Genomic DNA, 21,984 nt, shown 5'->3' on the forward strand with positions numbered 1-21,984 from the left:
AGCAGCCCTTGTCTTTCATATTCGTTATAGCAAAAGGTTCGTTCAGTGTTTGTTGGGTAGGCTGCTCCATTATGACAATCTTTCGTTGTTTCAAATGTGTTCCATTTGTTTTGTATTTGTCACTTATGTCTCAATAATGGAGCAGCCTACCCGACAAACACTGAACGAACCTTTATGGCATTTGTCCATTTTTCAAATTGTTTCAACAGTTCTTTTATTTTTCGTTTTTTTTTTTTATTTAAGAAACATGGAGCAGCCGACCTGTAGACCACCGAACGAATTTTTTTGACATTTGTACTGGTTTTCAAAATTCTTCATTTTTCTATTATTTACATTTTTTGTATGTAAGAAACATGGAGCAGCCTACCTGCCGACCACCGAACGAACCTTTTGCTATAAGACAAATGAAAAATAAATATTGAACACATTTGAAGAAAGGAAAATGTCATAATGGTTTATTCAGTGTATGTAAGGTAGGCTTCTCCATTATTGAGACATAAATGACAAATACAAAACAAATGGAACACATTTGAAACAAAGAAAGATTGTTATAATGGAGCAGCCTACCTGCCAAACACCGAACGAACCTTTTTGACATTTGTTGTATATCAGACATTTCATTTCTTTTTTCCTACAAAAACGTCAATGCTTTGCAACATCTCAGCAGTCACCCTTTTATATCCCAGCATCATTAGCATCTTTAAACAAGAACAACATAATTTATGTGCATCGTCGGAGGCGTCTAAGACTGTGCAAGAAGCAGCACGACCCCACCGTGTAGTGTTGACGTTACTCAAACCAGCGTTCGTCATACAGGACGATTTGACGCCGATCGGGCCGTTCGTTACCCAAAATGTTCGTCTTTTGAGGCAATCGTTATGCGAGGTACCACTGTATATTGTTATGAAATTTAGTAACTGAATATCAGTAAATGTTTCCTTATTTAATTCTTGTACATATACCTGGAGTGGTTTTTTAATATTTTGCAAGATTCTCAAAGTGAGTTAACATCCCCCTGTAATTATCAAGAGAAGTCTACATTCATTTCCATTAACATATAATAATTATCAAGAGTAAGGTTATATTTCTGGACCGACTCCTCAAGAGTCCAGAGAATCATTAGCATAATTATTTATTTAATTGAGGAGTGGTGGCAACAGGAATTATAATTCCTGTCTTATATAATAATTCTTGGCTTAATTACATTTGCAAGAGTTATCTTCAACACCTGGTTCCTTTTGCATTCCATGTCTAGACTCTCAGGCTATCCACTGAGGTCTTCAGTCTATTTCATGTTGTGCAATTTCAAGGTAAGGATAAGTATTAAGGTCATTAATTGATGAAGCTAAGATCGACTTTACAGTCAGCAGTACAGTATTTGACATTTACTCATCTTGAGGTTACACTCCTTGTATGATTTCACGGCTTAGCATTGCCCGCGACCCGGTCCTCGACCAGGCCTCCTTTTTGTTACACACCCCCCCCAGGAAGCAGCCCATAGCAGCTGTCTAACTCCCACGCACCTGTTTACTGCTAGGTAACAGGGGGAATCAGGGTGAAAGACTCTGCCCACTTGTTTCCGCCTCCACCGGGAATCGAACCCAGAACCTCAGGACTATGAATCCGAAGCACTGTCCACTCAGCTGTCAGGCTCATATTTTATATGACGACTTGGTGTTCACTTACTAGTGGCTTTTATCAATCATTACAAAAAGTCATTACACTCTGGTGGCCTTGACCTGGCTGCAGCTCTGCCATCTGTTGGTATTGAGTCAGCCACAGGTGACTCGCCAGTTTACTATTTAGGCCTGCAGAATCGAGTTATTAGCTCTTGGATCCCGCCTTTCTAACCAATCTATTTTTCCACTATTATGTTTAGTACATATATTTCTAACACACACAAGACCCCTTCCCAGGAAGAAGCCCTAAGCAGCAGTCTAAATTCCAGGTACCTATTTACTGCTAGGTGAACAGGTGCATCAGGTGAAGGAAACTGGCCACTTGTTTCTGCCTCTGCTGGGTATCAAACCTGGGCCCTTAGAACTACAACTCCTAAGTGCTGTCCACTCAGTCACGAGGCCATTCTAACTGCAAGTTATTTAACCCTCAAACCGCTAGGGGCCCAAATGGAATTCACACCCACAGGCGCAACAAAAAAAAAAAAAATCCAAAAAATTCTTTCGTCTTATAGAAGTGTTCATTTTTGTTCCCTGATCACGGAAAAAATAACAAAAAAATCGTAGGTGGCATATTTTAGCCACAATAGGGTAGGGAAGTGTGGCAAAAAAGGGGCGTTGGCAGAGCCTTCGCCAGATGAGGTCTACTCCGCCCGAGCTGTCAGACGCAGTTGCCACAAATATATTATTACCTAATTATTTCAATGTCTCTGATTGATTTTTTCTTAGTTTTTCTGCAGTAATATTATTCCATACAGTGAATTGTGGTATATTTATATTATAAAATGTGTGAACCATCGCTGTACTCAAAACTATTGTGTGCATATTAGTGATTCAATTATTATGTTCATAAAACAATAAACAAATAGTTTTGTGTTGTTACACTATATACACAGGTTATATATAAGTATTTGCATGTTTTGTACACCATAACGAACTACTAAGTTGGTCTTGTGAGTCAAAAAGCAACGAGGAGTGACCGCCAAACACCAGCGAGCCACTCACTCCCTCAACACCACCTCACTCACCCTCATTCACCTCCTACAATACTCTTTCTGTATTTATTCACTATACACAGACGTTATATATACGTATTTACATGTTTTGTTCACCATAACTGTACATCTAAGCTTGTATGGTGAGTAAAGGCCACAAAGACGTAGCTACTCACACAGTCAGCTGATCGGCGGCCGCCCTCAAGGCCAGACGCACTAATATTTGTCCTTCAACAATACTGTTTGTGGTGTTATTACGCTATATACACATATTATATATAAGTATCTACCTGTTTTATTCACCATACCTGAACAAATAAGCTGGTATGGTGCCCAAAGACTATTGTGGTCACCAGTAAACAACATGATAAGTCGTGCAGACGACGCCACCGCCCTCACCAAAATGGCGGCTCCCAACCTACTCCTCTTGCTGTTTATACCCTATATACACACGTTATATATAAGTATCTACATTTGTGTTCACCATATCGAACCACTAAGCTGGTATGGTGAGTGCAGTCAATAAATGGTGGCCACACACAGTCAGAAGACGACGCCACAACCCTCCCTCGCACAGCCTTACGCCTCCCTCAATGGAGCACAGCGCTAAATATCAGCACAATCCTGCTATTATCAGAATCCTGGTCAGTTTTATCACAGTCAGGGGGCTTCAGTAATACTCTCACTGCTAAATAATAGCAGTATCATATATATTATGGTATTTGTAGGCGATGCTGTGGTCACAAGCTGAACAGCGGTGCTGTGAGCTCATGCTGCGTGCGCCAGCCTTGGTGGCTTGCTCAATACTGACGCTCTCACACCCAAGAATGTTGGCCTGGATTTTTTTTCTAGGTGGCATCTGGCAACTATCAGTCATGGCTGTACTATAGCTGCCCCTATCCCAGGCGGGGAGTTTAAATTATAGCGCTAAACACGAAATCATATATAAATGATGTGCGCGGTTTCGGTTTTGTCACTGATATCATTTATATATGATATGCGCGGTTTGAGGGTTAACCCTTAACATGCTCGGGGTTTAATATCCTGTCATCCCCACAGGCGCATGTCATTTTGAAAAAAAAAAATATATATATTTTTTCTTCCTAACCTGTTAATTTGTGTTCACTGATCACGGGAAAAATAATAAAAAAATCGTAAGTGGCATATATTGCCCGCTATAGGGCGGGGAAGTCTGGCAAATTATAGGCGCTGACTCAGCATGCGTCCCAGGCGGTCTGTTGCTCGCAAGCTGTCAGGCCGGAGTTGCCACAAAGAGATAATTACCGAATTATTTCAATGTCTCTGATTGATTTTTCATACTTTTTTTTGCTGTAATATTATTCAATAGTGTGTAGTTTGATATACTTACAAATACTTTGTCGGTTATTACATTATAAGCACAGGTTATATATAAGTATCTGCATGTTTTGTTCACTATAACGAACCACTAAGTAGCTATTATGAATCAAAAAGTAACAAGGAGTGACCGCCGTTTACCAGCCAGCCACTCCCGCCCTCCCTCCAGTCATCTGACTCACCCACATTCTCCTCCCACAATAATGTTTTTGCTATAATTCACTATATACAGACGTTATATATAAGTATCTACATGTTTTGTTCACCATAACTGTACATCTAAGCTTGTATGGTGAGTAAAGGCGCAAAGATGTAGCTATTCACACAGTCAGCTGATCGGCGGCCGCCCTTAAGGCCAGACGCACTAATATTTCTCCTCCAACAATACTGTGTGGTGTTATTACGCTATATACACACATTATATATAAATATCTACCTGTTTTATTCACCATACTTGTACAAATAAACTGGTATGGTGCCCAAAGACCATCGTGGTAACCAGTAAACAACACCGTCGTCTACACGGTGGCGTCGTCTGCGCGACGCCACCGCCCTCACCAAAATGGCGGCTCCAAACCTTCTCTTGCTGTTTATACCCTCTATACACGCGTTATATATAAGTATCTACATTTGTGTTCACCATAGTGAACCACTAAGCTGGTATGCTGAGTGCAGTCAATAGAAGGTGGCCACACACAGTCAAAAGACATCGCCACCACCCTCCCTCCCACAGCATTACTCCTCCCTCCATGGCGCACAGCGCTAAATATCACCACAATCCTGCTATTATCAGAACCCTGGTCAGTTTTATCACAGTCAAGGGTCTTCTGTAATAATATCATCGCTACATAATAGCATGAACAAGTATAATTTGGCATTTTTAGGCGATGCTGTGGTCACAAGCTGAACAGCAGTGCTGTTAGCTCATGCTGCGTGCGTCAGGCGTGGTTGCTCACTCAGTACTGAGGCCAATAACACCCGGGAGTTTGGCCCACGATTTTTTTTTAAAATGGCATCTGTTTACAAGAGCCCTGATGAAGGTGTGGTGAACCCCGTGTATCCGCGGGCTGTTTAAATCTTGCGTAGTACTCCAACACATCATATGACGTGATGCGCAGTTGACTGGAACAACGTCCAGCACGTCATATGACGTGATGCGCACTTTAAGGGTTAAGCAACTTTGCGAGACCCTCGACTCTTTGCCATCCTCATACATCCCTGGGCAGGGTTTGGCATCAGAAGCTTTCCTGGTTTCTCCAGAGAAGCCACTTTTACTGCTGCTAATACTGTTGAGTACAGACTCCATTGGCCCTTCACCGGTTGTTGCATCACTGGTTCCAGCTTTAGGCTTTTCAGGGTTTGGTTCCTTGGTGCATTCCTTCCCCCGGCTACCTACCTTGAGGCTACCTTGAGGTGCTTCCGGGGCTTAGTGTCCCCGCGGCCCGGTCGTCGACCAGGCCTCCTGGTTGCTGGACTGATCAACCAGGCTGTTAGACGCGGCTGCTTGCAGCCTGACGTATGAGTCACAGCCTGGTTGATCAGGTATCCTTTGGAGGTGCTTATCCAGTTCTCTCTTAAACACTGTGAGGGGTTTGCCAGTTATGCCCCTTATGTGTAGTGGAAGCGTGTTGAACAGTCTCGGGCCTCTGATGTTGATAGAGTTCTCTCTCAGAGTACCTGTTGCACCTCTGCTTTTCAACGGGGGTATTCTGCACATCCTGCCATGTCTTCTGGTCTCATGTGGTGTTATTTCTGTGTGCAGGTTTGGGACCAGCCCCTCAATTATTTTCCACGTGTAAATTATTATGTATCTCTCCCGCCTGCGCTCAAGGGAGTACAGATTTAGGCTCTTTAGTCGGTCCCAGTAATTTAGATGTTTTACTGAGTGGATTCTAGCAGTAAAGGATCTCTGCACGCTCTCTAGGTCAGCAATTTCTCCAGCTTTGAAAGGGGCTGTCATTGTGCAGCAGTACTCCACTCTAGATAGCACAAGCGTTTTGAAAAGTATCATCATCGGTATAGCATCTCTAGTGTGAAAAGTTCTTGTTATCCAACCTGTCATTTTTCTTGCAGTTGTGACGGCTACTTTATTGTGTTCTTTAAAGGTAAGGTCTTCCGACATGAGTACACCCAGGTCCTTTACATTGCCTTTTCGTTCTATGTTATGATTTGCCTGTGTTTTGTACGTGGTTCCTGTTTTTATGTTTTCAATTTTTCCGTAGCGCATGAGCTGAAACTTATCCTCGTTGAATACCATATTATTTTCTGTAGCCCATAGAAAGACCTGATCAACATCTGATTGGAGGTTTGCCGTGTCCTCTATGTTGCCAACTCTCATGAAAATCCTAGTGTCATCTGCAAAGGATGATACAGTGCTATAGGTTGTGTTCTGGTCTATGTCCGATATGAGGATGAGAAAAAGTACTGGAGCAAGCACAGTACCCTGGGGGACTGAGCTCTTCACGGTTGATGGGCTGGATTTTATTTTGTTGACTATTACACATTGGGTTCTGTCAGTCAGGAAATTGTAGATCCATCTGCCTATTTTCCCGGTAATTCCTTTTGAACGCATTTTATGTGCAATAACACCATGGTCACATTTATCAAAAGCTTTTGCGAAATCTGTGTAAATTACATCAGCGTTTTGTTTGTCTTCCATAGCATCTAATGCCATATCATAGTGGTCCAGCAACTGCGACAGGCAAGAGCGCCCTGTTCTGAAACCATGTTGTCCGGGGTTATGGAGATGCTGTGATTCCATGTATTTTGTGATCTTACTTCTTAGCACTCTCTCAAAAATTTTTATGATGTGCGATGTTAGTGCTATCGGTCTGTAATTTTTTGCCTCTGCCTTATTTCCTCCTTTATGGAGTGGTGCTATCTCTGCTGTTTTTAGTATGTCAGGGATAACGCCAGTATCTAGGCTTTGTCTCCACAGAATGTGAAGGGCCTGCGATAGTGGTTTTTTACAGTTCTTGATGAATATGGAGTTCCAAGAATCCGGGCCTGGTGCAGAGTGCATAGGCATACTGTTTATGGCTTCTTCAAAATCTAGTGGGGATAGGGCGACGTCTGATATGTGATTTGATGTTGGTATCATATCCATGAAAAAATCCGGCCCTCAACATATTCATGGACACCTTGTCTTTCAATTGGGGCTTTGAGTGCTCACAAGGCTGGACAGGGTCATTGGTCTTTCCTCATTTGCTGGGAGCACAGTATGATTTGAGAGTCTGCGGCCATGTAGTATGGGCTATGGAGTATTCAGATTCCTTTGGGCTCCACTCTATGGCCCCATTTGACCTATTTTCCTGTAGTTCCTTGTCTCAACTGGTGTGGAGGGAGAGGTTCACTTTTGACCTTGCCACTTTTGAGCTGTCTCCTTGTCTCTTTTGGAGGGGGGGGGGGAGGGTTCACTTCAGACCTTTACCTCCTAGCCCAGCTGTTGCTCAGGGTCCTACCATGATTGAAAACCTGCAGGGAAAGAGTGGCTCTTTTGGCTCCTTGGATGCCAAACCCATCTTAGTTTTAGGCACTGCTTTCTTGATGTCTGAACCCAGGTGTTTTTCAACCCAGTGAAAAACACTGGGTCAGCCCAGTGGCATACTTTGCTTGCTCAACTTCCTCCACTCTTAATGTCTGGGCTTTCGATGCTTGTTTATTACAGTCTCTATAAGATCAGGTGACTGGGTTGATGATGTCCTCCCAGTGGTCTTCACTGAGGTGGTAGTATGAGGTTTCATGGCTTTCATTTCGCCACTTCTTCCTTTCTCTTTGTTGCTGTGCTTCTGCTTGATGGGGTTCTGGGAGTTCTTCTACTCCCCAAGCCCGGCCCGAGGCCAGGCTTGACTTGAGAGAGTTTGGTCCACCAGGCTGTTGCTTGGAGCGGCCTGCAGGCCCACATACCCGTCACAGCCCGGTTGGTCCAGCACTCCTTGAAGAAAACAATCTAGTTTTCTCTTGAAGATGTCCATGGTGGTTCTGGCAATATTTCTGATGCTCACTGGTAGGATGTTGAACAACCGTGGACCTCTGATGTTTATACAATGTTCTCTGATTGTGCCTATGGCACCTCTGCTCTTCACTGGTTCTATTCTGCATTTTCTTTCATATCGTTCACTCCAGTATGTTGTTATTTTACTGTGCAGATTTGGGAACTGGCCCTCCAGTATTTTCCATGTGTATATTATTTGGTATCTCCCTCGTCTCCTTTCTAGTGAGTACATTTGGAGAGCTTTGAGACGATTCAAATAATTTAGGTGCTTTATCTCATCTATGTGTGCCATATATATTCTCTGTATTCCCTCTATTTCAGCAGGGTGGTGCTCTCTTTTCTGTTTAAGCTAGTTCTTGTTCCACATCTCATGCTGAATACTGTAACCCCACACTGTGTGGCGTTGGCAGTGCCGCTGCAGCTTGTATTCAGGATTGATGTTCCTTTGGCTCTGTTTTGCAAGCTGTCTCGTGCATTGTTTTACCTTCGGCCTGCTTGTACACTGCCTGAGCTTGCTTGGTCTCTTGACCATGTTCATTCTTTTCTTCTGCTCAGTTTACTGTGACCCCTTCAGTTTAGGATTGTTTCTTGCAGACTGTTTGTTTGTTTCTTTCTTTCTTTTGTTTCTGGTTGTCAGGTTGGTGAGCCTCATGCTCTCATCCAGCCCCAAGGTTTATGTTTGTTTGCCCCTTGTAGGCAGTTTGTTTATATGTTCTAGCTCCTTTTCTGGAAAAGGACATGTCAGCTGGCTTCTATAAGGGGTCCATTGGTCATTGCTGCTTGATTGGTTCAGCTTGTGTTCTGTCCGGTGGTAGCTCTTCGGCGGTACTTTCATGACAATGGTTCTGCCTCGATGGATTTCTTTTGGATTATCCCCATCACTTTGGTCCTCTGTTTCAGGGGCCCATGTTTCTCAGGTTGTCAGCAGTGTTATGTCTACCCAGCTTGCGGTCTACCCTTGTGCCCATAACTTTTTGAAGATTGCCGCTCTATCGTCTGTCTTCGTGAATGTTTCCTGGGATGAAATTTGGGCATGGGGGTTTTGGAGGTTATAGTGCCTGCAGTGCTTTCTTCTCCCTGGTACCTACCCATTGTTTCCTTCTGCATGGGTAGTCAGCTTCAGTGAGCAACAAGGGGGGGGCTTTTCCCAGAACACCAGTGTGTTATGTAATGAAACACCAATTTCTGGGGTAAGCTCTGGTGGCTCCCTGACACCCTCAGCCCTCTAGGTTGTCAGGGGTGTTGACATCTTCATAGAACTAAGGAAGGAGCACCTCAGCTGACTGCATGCTACCTCCCTTAGCCCCCCTAAAAGAGTGTAGAGGTGAGGCGAATGAGCTGGTGCAAGTTTCATCAATTTTCAATTGATTGTTTACATAGTTTGTGGAGATCTTTAAAAAGTTCTCGAGGCTGCAGTCTCATATGAAGCCTGCAGTGGTTTGTATTGTTTCACTGACTTTCTAGGTATCTTTCCCTGTGGATAGCATAAATAACTTAATACATAAATGCCACCGTTCTCTGCACCTCTGTGAGGAAACCAGGTTCTGACTCAGGTTCCCGGTAGGCCAATAGAACTCTGCGACTGATGGGACCCAGTAGTATGGCTCATTGTCAGAGATAGTAGCTTCAGAGAGTCACAAAAGAGTCTCACATAAACTGAATTTCATTACATTCAATGCTGTTTTTTCATACTTATATATCCTTAAATCATATATTTGCACATAGTACACATTTTGGCCTGTAAATATATGCACAGGAATCACTCATTTGCTATTATAAGTTCAAAGGTTCCAAGCAAAGTCGCCCTGCATGTTCAGACAAAGGATGGTCATGAGCCAGGCATGATCTGCATCTGTTTACCAAAGCCTTGGAAGGAAACTAAGGAACTCAGGATTTTTTCCAAATATGGCAAACGATTAACAAGGGTCTCTAATGTCAACAGACATCCCCCTAAAATGGGTGGGGCTTTTTAAGGAAAATGGGGTATCTTGAGATGATGATGAGATGATTGAGGTTATCTTGAGATGATTTCGGGGCTTTTAGTGTCCCCGCGGCCCGGTCCTCGACCAGGCCACCTTAAATCACCTCTAGGCAATTGGAGTATTTGAGCTAATCATTCTCAAACAACTGGTGCATTTTAGGGGTTAATGTACCATGTTTGCTGTCACCTCTGATTTTCTTTTATTCTGGTACCAGTATTTCACTGCCACAGTAGTCCTCTAAAAGACCTACAACTTAAGGTTGCAATTACCATTTGCCTCAAAGGGAGGAAGCCAGTTACAGACTGGACTATGTTTGCCCAACATGGTATGATACCTTGTATGTTAACAAAAGTGAATGATACAGTATTTGTGGTGTTAATATGTGTGATTCTGGTGAGGGTGCCAGTGTGTATCCTGTCCACCATGACCGTGTTGATGATACAGCCTTGACATTCTTCTCTTCCTCTTGTTAACCACCATGCTGTGCCGAGTTTATTGTGAAATTCCCCTAGTGCGCATGAAATAAAGAGTTCCCAAAAAATTCTTTTTTCTTTGTAAAATGATAAAATTCCCTTCCCTGAACATATCTATGTAAAAATAAATACCAAATTTCACTTACTTTGGCTGTGGGGATGTGGACAAGGTGCGCTGTGACGTCATCACGGCTGGGTTGCCCATGCATGAATCGCCCAGACACAGTTGCGCGGGCCATTCAAGCACCGGGTGTTGCCACAAATATATTTTCAATTATTTGTTTTATGTATTTCCAATGCGGTTTTATTTGTTTTTTTTATCATATATGATGCATATTTGTGTCCTTTACAATATGTATACAGTAAAACGTTCATAATGTTCCAGGGAACTGTGATACATGTGTCAGTAATGTGTCCACAATAAACACTGTATTACACACTCAGTACTTCGGAAGTGAGTAGTAATCAACGAAGTAGTCCATGGTACACAGCGCGACTTCGCTGTGTACCATGGACTACACAGTCGCGCGGGCCATTCAAGCACCGGGTGTTGCCACATATATATATTTTCAATTATTTGTTTTATGTATTTCCAAAGCGGTTTTATTTGTTTTTTTTATCGTATATGATGCATATTTGTATCCTTTACAATATGTATACAGTAAAACGTTCATAATGTTCTATGGAACTGAGATACATGTGTCAGTAATGTGTCCACAATAAACACACTGTATTACACACTCAGTACTTCGGAAGTGAGTAATAATCAACGAAGTAGTCCATGGTACACAGCACGACTTCGCTCTCAGTGCACCAGCTACAGATAAATTTTCGCTTCCTGTTTCTTCATTCTGTGTGCTTGCAAATAATGCTCTCACGTACACTCTTGGCTTTAATACTTGTAGGTTATATGTAGCCAAGCTTGTAAAGCATAAGGTAGTATTGAAAAGATTACAGGAAAAGATCAATTTGTAAGGTAGTCTTGAAAAGAGCTCTTTGTATGGTCCCACACAGGAAGAGATTCAGCTAGCCTCAAAGAGTGTCCGTCAGTTAGGAAGAGATTCAGGTATTCTTGAAAATATCTATGGAAAACACCACCATGGAAGCCGCTAACACTGTTCATCTATGCTACTTGTATCAGATGCATCATCACTGAACGCAGAAAACAATTCATCTATGTATCATCTAAATAAATTGGAGATGGCATAGGATTGCAACGGGTGATGCTCAGATCTACAACTGGATACGCTCGCTGTATCCTCCTCATTGGTGCTGTATCACTTGCATCCGACCTTTGTGTTAGGTCCTTATTGCACCTAGCTTCACCAATATTATGACCTTATGTTCTTCAAACAATAAGGTTTGAATTTCACCAACAGAGCGTTATCTTTCAACACTGTGTCTGACAGGTGTTTGGAAGCCAGAGAAGCGTGCGCCACCCATGGTTGCTCATTCAGTACTAACCCAGCCAGCAGCTTTAGGGCATTCTGGGAATTTTTTCCAAGATGGCTGCCTCTCACTGGAGGTCCTAAGAGTCCATTTCGTACACAACCAACCTCGTAAACATTTAGAATTGGTACCGAAAAATCAAAAAGAGTTTTCTCGGTTGGTGCAGTTTCCCACCAACCGAGAATACTCGGTTGGCGCAGTTAAGTGGTTAAACAACTTTCTTCATGTAGGCCTGTGGCTATCTCCATAATGGCTTTGCTGGCATTCATTTTGTTTTATTTGTCTGATTCTTATGATATATAATAAAACTAATTCAAGGGTCCCTGTAGTACAGTCGAGTTTGTTCTCGACATACAATTGAGAATTCCGGGATCGAATCCCGGGCGGGACAGAAATGGTTGGACACATTTCCTTTTGCCTAATGCCTGCTCGCCTAGCATCAAGTAGGTACTCAGGAGTTATTCAGCTTGTTGTGGGGTTGCATCCTGGGTGGGGTCAGTAATTTGACCCAAGGAGGGAGGGGAGGAAACACCTCGATAAAAGCCCAACCTGTATGAACACACTCGAGCTTCCTGTTTCCAGACACAGTAAATTATTATTAAATGCTAGGCAGTTTGTCATAGCTCTTCTCACTAGTAAGTTGGTACACAATTTTGAAATTAAAAACTTGCAACTTTTGATACAACACCAACCTGTATTTAGATTTTTTTTTAATTTGTCTGGGTGATCATAGAGGCATGTTCCAATATTTCTTCCTGATAACCCATACATACACCCTAAGCACAATATAGGCAGGGTTTCTTTTTTTTTTCATGTACTACACTGTTTTGGCTCTACAGGGTTATTACAATGACTTCTGGTTGTTGTTTCAATCAATTTATTTTCTTGCTCAGATTCTTCAGTATTTTGTTGCACTTCTAATTTCCTTTGGATCTGTGCTGAAATACTGTTCATTTCTACCCCCTAAAATTAAATTTTCATATGACTGCTCATCTTTGTGTTCACATACCCCTGGGTGTCAGTTACCCTATGTTTCGAACTGTGTTAAGTTTCTGAGCTTGTTTGGCTAGCATCTGCAGGAATATTTTTCAGATTTTTTTTAAATTTTCAGAAATACTGAATTGTCTTCATGTAAATCATATACAGTGTTTGCCAATTCAATGTTTTCCTAAATTATCTGAGGAATACTAATTGGGGTATACTGTACTAACTAGGTATTGTTATGCCAAAATGCTGCAGTGATAAAAAGTAGCTAAAATTTTATGAGTTATAATTCATTTAAGCAATTGTAGCAAAAGCTATTTGATACACATTCACAACACAACACCAATAAACAACAGCTTTCTCATGCAATTTCTGCTTTAATATCTCTTTTTAAAATTGTTATACATGGTACTCACTGGTTTATAAAGTAAATTTTTACAGCCACTTTCATTTAACTAACCCCACAGCTGATATCAGCACACACCTTTCACAATGATTTTAACAGTAAATGAAATTAACAAAGATGGGCAATGGTAGGAATTCATGAAAGTTAGTTGACAAGGAAAAAATATTAGAGAGAACAGGCAAGAGCTACGGTGAAACCCTGAGGTGCAGCGAGTTGAAGCTCTCCATACTGTAATACCTGGCCGAGGGGTGGGAGGCAGGCGGGCAGGAGAGAAAGCTCCACTTGACCCTAAAAAAAGTTACTACAGTTACTCCTCTAGCTTTTGTGGAGGAAGGGGGAACAACGTCACAAATCAGATAACACATACAAAGCTGTTATGCTACTATTATGTACACAAGTCACACATTTTGTAAAGTATGATTTATAAGTACATTTCACACGATACAAAATATTATAATTATTGCATTGAATAATCATTATATCCCTAACGCATATTAATCTATAGTACCAAGTGTCTAGTGTAATATAAACCTGCCAATATGGAACTTAGGTTAATATGTGCAACCAGAGGCAAGAGCTATGACCATCATTATTTTGTTCCCACTTTCATGGACTGGGGAGGCGTATGTCCAAAAGAAAGACTTCATCCACACTATACAGTGCAGCACCATATACTGTAGAATCAGCCCCATAACTCTCCTGGAAAGCAACCATGACAGTACTGATGATGTTTCACTAACAGAGGTTCAGTTATAGGAGGGTAGAAGGATTGGGCTGGCAACCCATCTTACTAATATTATTATCACTACCGTTATAAATAGCCTTGGATTTGGGACCCAAACTTGCAAAGGACCATGAGAGCATATATGGAACAGAATAGGTAACAATCTGTAAGAGGTTTTTAGGAAGCAAATTTAAATGGGCTAGGTACTAGAGAGAAATATATAAAAATTGATACAGACGGGGCACCTCAGTTTACGAATTTAATCCGTTCCTGGAGATGGTTTGTGACTCGAAAATTCGTAAACCGAAGCGAATTTCCCCATAAGAAATAATGGGAAAATTAATTAATCCGTTCCTGACTCCCCAAAAAATTCGCTTCAAAGTAAATTTTATACCAAATTCACCCAAATCTTCACTAAAAAAGTATGTACAAGTTATTACTTACTTTTACTGATGACTCCTATTGGCATATGGAAGACAGTGAGGAGGGGGAAGAGGAGGAGGAGAGGTGTTACAGTTTGGAAGGGGTGTCCCCTTCCATTATAACATCAGGCAGTGATGACTTCTCTGGAGTACACACACTGGCACGTTTTGCCGTCATACCCCTAGGACCTACTTCTACCTCACTGCATGATTTTCTAATTTTTTTCTTGAAGATTGTTTTTCCCTTCTTTGTAACACTTGTCTGTAGTGAGACATCACATAGTCATTAATAAGATCAATGCAACGGCCTGCTAAAGCTTTATCTGGGTGATTCTTTTCAGCAAAACTTTGCAGTTCTTCCCATACTGCACACATTTTCTTAATTAATGAGGAAGGGACATCCGCTACTGCCTCCTCCTCCTCCCCTGAAGATTTGTTATACTGCCTAGCTAGTTCAACAACACGTGCACCATTTTCATGTTTACGAATGATCTCGTTTTTCCTCTATGGTCATTTTCACATGTGTTTTCTTGCCTTGAACCTTACCACTGGCTTTCTTGGGACCCATGGCGAGACATATAATAACTTTTTTGTTCAAACAGCCGAAAATCCGAAAAGAAACTGTAAATCCTTGCAAAGAATTCAGGCGGGATAGTCACTAGGCGGGAAGCACTGGGAAACTGAGGCGCGATCGCCATGCCACCACATGCTAGGTCGGCCATGCGCGTATCAACGAACTCGTATCTCGAGGTAAAGTTTGTAAGCCGATTCAAATTTTCCGAAGAAATAGGGCTCGTAACCCGAAGTTTGTAAAAAGGGGCATTCATAAACTGAGGTACCACTGTACTAAAGAGTGGAATGGAGAAAATGTTATAAGAACAGGACCAAAAAAAAATGAAAGGAAAGATTATACCAGTTAATGAAAAAACGAGCATTGAATGTAATGAAACCCCATTTTCTGGGTGAGCCCTGGAGGCTACCTGGAGCTTATCAGGCTAATGTATGTTATATTAGACCAGGACATTAGCTAAGGAGTTCAGACCTATCAGGGACCAGCGCCAGAACCTGGCCCCTTCAGAGAGGTTTCAGGGACCAATGGCCCTGGAAAAACCCCTTGTGGTTGGGGTTTTCCTTATCTGCCATCGACCAGGGTTAGGCACCCAGAAAGGTAGGCATAACAAAACAAACCCCACATGGTAAAAAAACTAAAACAAAAAAACGAACAGAGAGGTAGAAACTCCCTACAATCCCAAGGAAACAAGCAAACAAGCAAACATCACACTTTACTGCCGCGCCGATCATCCGCGCAGCCCTCCCCGCCCCAAGAGAGGGAGGGGGGAGCCCCGGACCTACCGCACCGGCTGCCTAGCATTAGTTCGGAAGCTAAGCTTTAACCAACGCGAAAAAAACGCCGACCGGTATGAGGGAGGGTTGCCAGGGAGCCTCCGAGGCTCACCCAGAAAATGGCGTTTCATTACATTCAATGCTGGTTTTCTGTTGGGAGCCTCTACGGCTCCCTGGAGCTACATACCCAAACAGAAGGAAAAGAAAGGGCTATCCCGGGAGGCGGCCGCCACAAACTCTGCAACGCAAAGCAGAGACAACAGGCTGCAACCTGCGACCCAAGGCAACAAAAACGCAAAGGAGCAGACGCTCATAAAGAATGGGCGGCCAAGAACCTGTGTGACCCTCAAATCCCTGCGCCCGAAATTAGCCCTAGACGTCACCAACAGCAGCAGTAAAAGCTGCAAACGCCTGAACAGCACGGGCGCAAGGACAGACCGCAGGCTGGAAAACTGAAAAACTCTGCGGAATACCTGGGAGACCCGAGCCCTGAAACAGGGAATGAGGGGAACCGGATCAACCCAACGCGCATTCCCAGACACAGTACGGTACGCAGGAAACGGCAAAAAGCGCAACCGGATAACACAGGACGCACCCTGTGAGATGGTTGGGTTGACTGCATCTATCTGGACCTGAAAAAGGCTTTCGACAGAGTTCCACATAAGAGGTTGTTCTGGAAACTGGAAAATATTGGAGGAGTGACAGGTACGCTTCTAACATGGATGAAAAATTTTCTGACTGATAGAAAAATGAGGGCTGTGATCAGAGGCAATGTATCGGACTGGAGAAATGTCACAAGTGGAGTACCACAGGGTTCAGTTCTTGCACCAGTGATGTTTGTTGTCTACATAAATGATCTACCAGTTGGTATACAGAAGTATATGAACATGTTTGCTGATGATGCTAAGAAAATAGGAAGGATAAGAAACTTAGATGATTGTCATGCCCTTCAAGAAGACCTGGACAAAATAAGTACATGGAGCGCCACTTGGCAAATGGAATTTAATATTAATAAATGCCATGTTATGGAATGTGGAATAGGAGAACATAGACCCCACACAACCTATATATTATGTGAGAAATCTTTAAAGAATTCTGATAAAGAAAGAGATCTAGGGGTGGTTCTAGATAGAAAACTATCACCTGAGGACCACATAAAGAACATTGTGCGAGGAGCCTATGCCACGCTTTCTAACTTCAGAATTGCTTTTAAATACATGGATGGCGATATTCTAAAGAAATTGTTCATGACTTTTGTTAGGCCAAAGCTAGAATATGCAGCAGTTGTGTGGTGCCCATATCTTAAGAAGCACATCAACAAACTGGAAAAGGTGCAAAGACATGCTACTAAGTTGCTCCCAGAACTGAAGGGCAAGAGCTACGAGGAGAGGTTAGAGGCATTAAATATGCCAAAACTAGAAGACAGAAGAAAAAGAGGTGATATGATCACTACATACAAAATAGTAACAGGAATTGATAAAATCGATAGGGAAGATTTCTTGAGACCTGGAACGTTAAGAACAAGAGGTCATAGATATAAACTAGCTAAACACAGATGCCGAAGAAATATAAGAAAATTCACTTTCGCAAACAGAGTGGTAGACGGTTGGAACAAGTTAGGGGAGAAGGTGGTGGAGGCCAAGACCGTCAGTAGTTTCAAAGCGTTATATGACAAAGAGTGCTGGGAAGACGGGACACCACGAGCGTAACTCTCATCCTGTAACTACACTTAGGTAATTACCCCCGGCCAAACCAATCAAGCAGCAATAACCCAAGAACCCCTCCAGAAAGCAGTCATCTCGACCGTCGCCAGGACGGAGAAAGGCTGCAAACGTACAAACCTACCACCAGTACCAAAGAGCAGAAACCTGAACTGAAGGGGCTACCACAAACTGAGGAGAAGATAAGAAGGCACCCTGATCAAGGACCAGGACCGCTCAGGCGACGCATGAGCAGGCCGGAGGTGAAACAAAAAACGAGAAAGCGTACGAAACGGGGCAGATGTGACGTCCACCCCGAACGCAAGCCGGAGCGGCTCCGCCAGCGCCGCACACGGGTCAGTAAGAAGAGAGGCAGAGAGGAACTTTGAGAACTTTATAGCAGACAAATGTAAATCAGATCCAGACCTTTCCTATAAATTCAATAAAAGTAAGCTGCAGGTAAAGGATAATAATCAGAGGTTAAAAATGGGGGACAGATACATGGAAAATAAAAAGGAAATGTGTGAAACATTAAACGAAAAGTTTCAAAGTGAGTTTGTACAAAATGAGATCTTCAGAGAACCAGACACAATAAGAATTCCAGAGAACAACATAGAGCGTATAGAGGTGTCTAGAGATGAAGTGGAAAATATGCTAAAGGAGTTCAGTAAGAACAAAGCAGCTGGCCCAGATGGAGTTTCACCATAGGTTCTGAGAGAATGTGCATCTGAACTCAGCATTCCACTTCACCTGATCTTTCAGGCATCTCTGTGTACAGGAGTCATAACAGACGTGTGGAAACAGGCTAAAATAGTTCCAATCTACAAAAGTGGCAGCAGGGAAGACCCCCTCAATTATAGACCTGTATCATTGACTAGTGTAATAGTGAAAGTATTGGAAAAACTAATCAAAACTAAATGGGTAGAAAATCTGGAGAGAAATTATATAATATCAGACAGACAATATGGTTTTCGATCTGGAAGATCCTGTGTATCGAATTTACTCAGTTTCTATGATCGAGCCACAGAGATTTTTCAGAAAAGAGATGGTTGGGTTGACTGCATCTATCTGGACCTAAAGAAGGCTTTCGACAGAGTTCCACATAAAGAGGTTGTTCTGGAAACTGGAAAATATTGGAGGGGTGACGGGTAAGCTTGTAACATGGATGAAAAATTACCTGATAGAAAAAAATGAGGGCAGTAATCAGAGGCAATGTATCGGACTGGAGAAATGTCACTAGTGGGGTACCACAGGGTTCAGTTCTTGCACAAGTGATGTTTATTGTCTACATAAATGATCTACCAGTTGGTATACAAAATTATATGAACATCACACACAGAGATCACACTAATGTGATGCATCAAATAAACAAATCCACAAGGACTGTAACGAGGATTCAAACCTGCATCCAGGAGCATCCCAGACACTGCCTTAATCGACTGAGCTACGACAGGCTAAAAAGGGTTGAAACCGAAGTTCTACTGAACTTACTGGATCCCGAAGCCTCTCCGAGGCACAAACCAAGATTTTACACAATCCCCCCCCCCCCCTGCACCCGAGCTATGTCAATAGGCTGTTCTCCGTCTTCGCCCTTACATCATCACACACAGAGATCACACTAACGTGATGCATCAAATGAACAAATCTTTTTACCCTGTTGTAGCTCAGTCGATTAAGGCAGTGTCTGGGATGCTCCCGGACGCACGTTCAAATCCTCATCACGGCCCTTCTGGATTTGTTCATTTGATGCATCACGTTAGTGTGATCACTGTGTGTGATGATGTAAGGGCGAAGACGGAGAACAGCCTATTGACATAGCTCGGGTGCAGGGGGGGTTGTGTAAAATCTTGGTTTGTGCCTCGGGGAGGCTACGGGATCCCGTAAGTTCAGTTGAACTTTGGTTTCAACCCTTTTTACCCTGTCGTAGCTCAGTCGATTAAGGCAGTGTCTGGGATGCTCCCGGACGCAGGTTCGAATCCTCGCCATGGCCCTTGTGGATTTGTTCATTATATGAACATGTTTGCTGATGATGCTAAGATAATAGGAACGATAAGAAACTTAGATGATTGTCATGCCTTTCAAGATGACCTGGACAAAATAAGTATATGGAGCACACTTGGCAAATGGAATTTAATGTCAATATATGTCATGTTATGGAATGTGGAATAGGAGAACATAGACACCACACAACCTATATATTATGTGAGAAATCTTTAAAGAATTCTGATAAAGAAAGAGATCTAGGAGTGGTTCTAGATAGAAAACTATCACCTGAGGACCACATAAAGAATATTGTGCAAGGAGCCTATGCTATGCTTTCTAACTTCAGAATTGCATTTAAATACATGGATGGCGATATTCTAAAGAAATTGTTCATGACTTTTGTTAGGCCAAAGCTAGAATATGCAGCTGTTGTGTGGTGCCCATATCTTAAGAAGCACATCAACAAACTGGAAAAGGTGCAAAGACATGCTACTAAGTGGCTCCCAGAACTGAAGGGCAAGAGCTACGAGGAGAAGTTAGAAGCATTAAATATGCCAAAACTAGAAGACAGAAGAAAAAGAGGTGATATGATCACTACATACAAAATAGTAACAGGAATTGATAAAATCGACAGGGAAGACTTCCTGAGACCTGGAATTTCAAGAACAAGAGGTCATAGATTTAAACTAGCTAAACACAGATGCCGAAGAAATATAAGAAAATTCACCTTCGCAAATAGAGTGGTAGACGGTTGGAACAAGTTAAGTGAGAAGGTGGTGGAGGCCAAGACCGTCAGTAGTTTCAAAGCGTTATATGACAAAGAGTGCTGGGAAGACGGGACACCACGAGCGTAGCTCTCATCCTGTAACTACACTTAGGTAATTACACTTAGGTAATTACCACAGAGATGGTGATACCCGCGTCAAAAAACCAGACGCGAAGAGCCGAGGAGAAGGCCGAACCAGTCACGTCCAGGACTGATCCAACTTGCCGAAAGAGGTGGAGCCGCTGGAAAACGCCCCAGGATCGGATACTTATCAAGCAGCGTCTGAAAATAAAGCTGGACCGGCCACCAAGGAACCATAAGGATTACTCTCGTGGGAATGGGCTCCAACCGAGTCAGAACCCTAAGCAACAGCTGGACCGGGAGAAGAGGAACAGGTATCCCCACCTCGACCAGTCGTGCCGAAAGGCATCCACCTTGAACGCCTCGCAGGCAGGTAAGGGCGGCACATAAAATGGGCGATGCCTAGACCACGCCAACTCAAAGACGTCCATTGCCAGGAGTCCATACATCCGACAAAGCCAACGAAACGAGTCGGCGACGACTGGCCAATCTGCAAACAGAGGAATGAGCCGAGACAGCTGTCCGCCAGGACGCAGGACACACCCCGGACATGAACCTCACGGTTAGTCAAACCCCGAGAATCCAACAAACAAGCCACTCTAAGGAACCAGCCCCAAAGATCAACACCTAAGAGAAACCCTGTGGTTCCGGCAAAGAACTGCCAGAGAACAGTCCGAATGGAGCTGAATGGTAGAGCACCGAGTGACCCAAACCCTCCGAAGCGCAAACGAGACAGCCATGAACTCCCGAACCATGCTGAGAGCCCGACGGACGAACAGACCCCACCATCCCCAGCCGACCTGGTGAGAACTGGTTACAAAGCCCCAGCCGAGAAATGACCTGTCCATGAACACATCGAGCGAAGGCTCAGGGAGGTGCCAAGGCATGGAACCCCAAAAACCCCAAAGAGGAAGCTGGTGACACAACACCAACATAAGATCCCCGGAGGAACGAACCCAACGATTGCAAGAGAGGTGAAAGGGAAGTCTCTGAAGCCAAACCCGACCCCGCGGGCAGACAAGCACGTCGAAGTTCAGACTCCCGCACATCTGCTTGAACAACCGCTGAGCAACCCAGGACCCCCTCATGAACAGGACCACAGCCGCAGCAACACTTCTGGAGGGAAAGACGAGGAGCGGCCCAAGAGCCCTAAACAAGGCCCAGCCAGGTCCAAACCGGGACGGAAACAGATGGAATGGCCTCCAGATCACCAGGAAACCAAACCCGGCGATCTGGAAAGAACCACACTCCTGGCGAGCAGACAAGCAGACCGACTGGGAGCCCACACCAGCCAGTCGTCGGGGTAGGCCAGACACTGAGTCCCAAGCAGACTCAGACAGGGCACCAAGATCCGGTAAAGATGCAAAAATACACCAAGTGCCAATTACAAAATAGGGAAAGCAACAAAAGCGGCAAGCCTGAAGCCCCACCACCATCTGTGCCAGTCCTGGAAAACTGGAGAGAAACGAGCCAAGAATTGACCTGGAGGTCCAGGGCCACCATCCAGGCACCCAACAGAAGCCGGACAGGAGACAACAGTCCTCCGATGAGGGCATAGAATCCAGGGCGCAGACTGAAGAAGTCCAGAAGAACCGCAGATTCGACAGGCCCATGTCTGCAAAGAGCAGACAGGAACCCCAGAAGGATGG

General features: G+C 43.5%; 1 protein-coding gene across 15 annotated transcripts in view; it reads right to left on the reverse strand.

The window, feature by feature from the left end:
* LOC123762900 (single-stranded DNA-binding protein 3) overlaps positions 1-21,984 on the reverse strand; it is an 871,787-nt gene that overhangs the window by 277,471 nt on the left and 572,332 nt on the right. Inside the window, exon 13 of one of the 15 annotated variants that reach the window (XM_069302206.1) lies at positions 13,275-13,603. The exons of the other annotated variants lie outside the window; for them this stretch is intronic. Coding sequence (XP_069158307.1) covers positions 13,383-13,603 — 221 coding nt within the window. The 3' untranslated portion in view covers positions 13,275-13,382. Of the gene's footprint in view, positions 1-13,274; positions 13,604-21,984 lie in introns of those variants that run through there. 15 annotated transcript variants of the gene reach the window in all.

The sequence above is a fragment of the Procambarus clarkii genome, chromosome 47 (assembly GCF_040958095.1).
Source record: "Procambarus clarkii isolate CNS0578487 chromosome 47, FALCON_Pclarkii_2.0, whole genome shotgun sequence".
Lineage (NCBI taxonomy): Eukaryota > Metazoa > Arthropoda > Malacostraca > Decapoda > Cambaridae > Procambarus > Procambarus clarkii.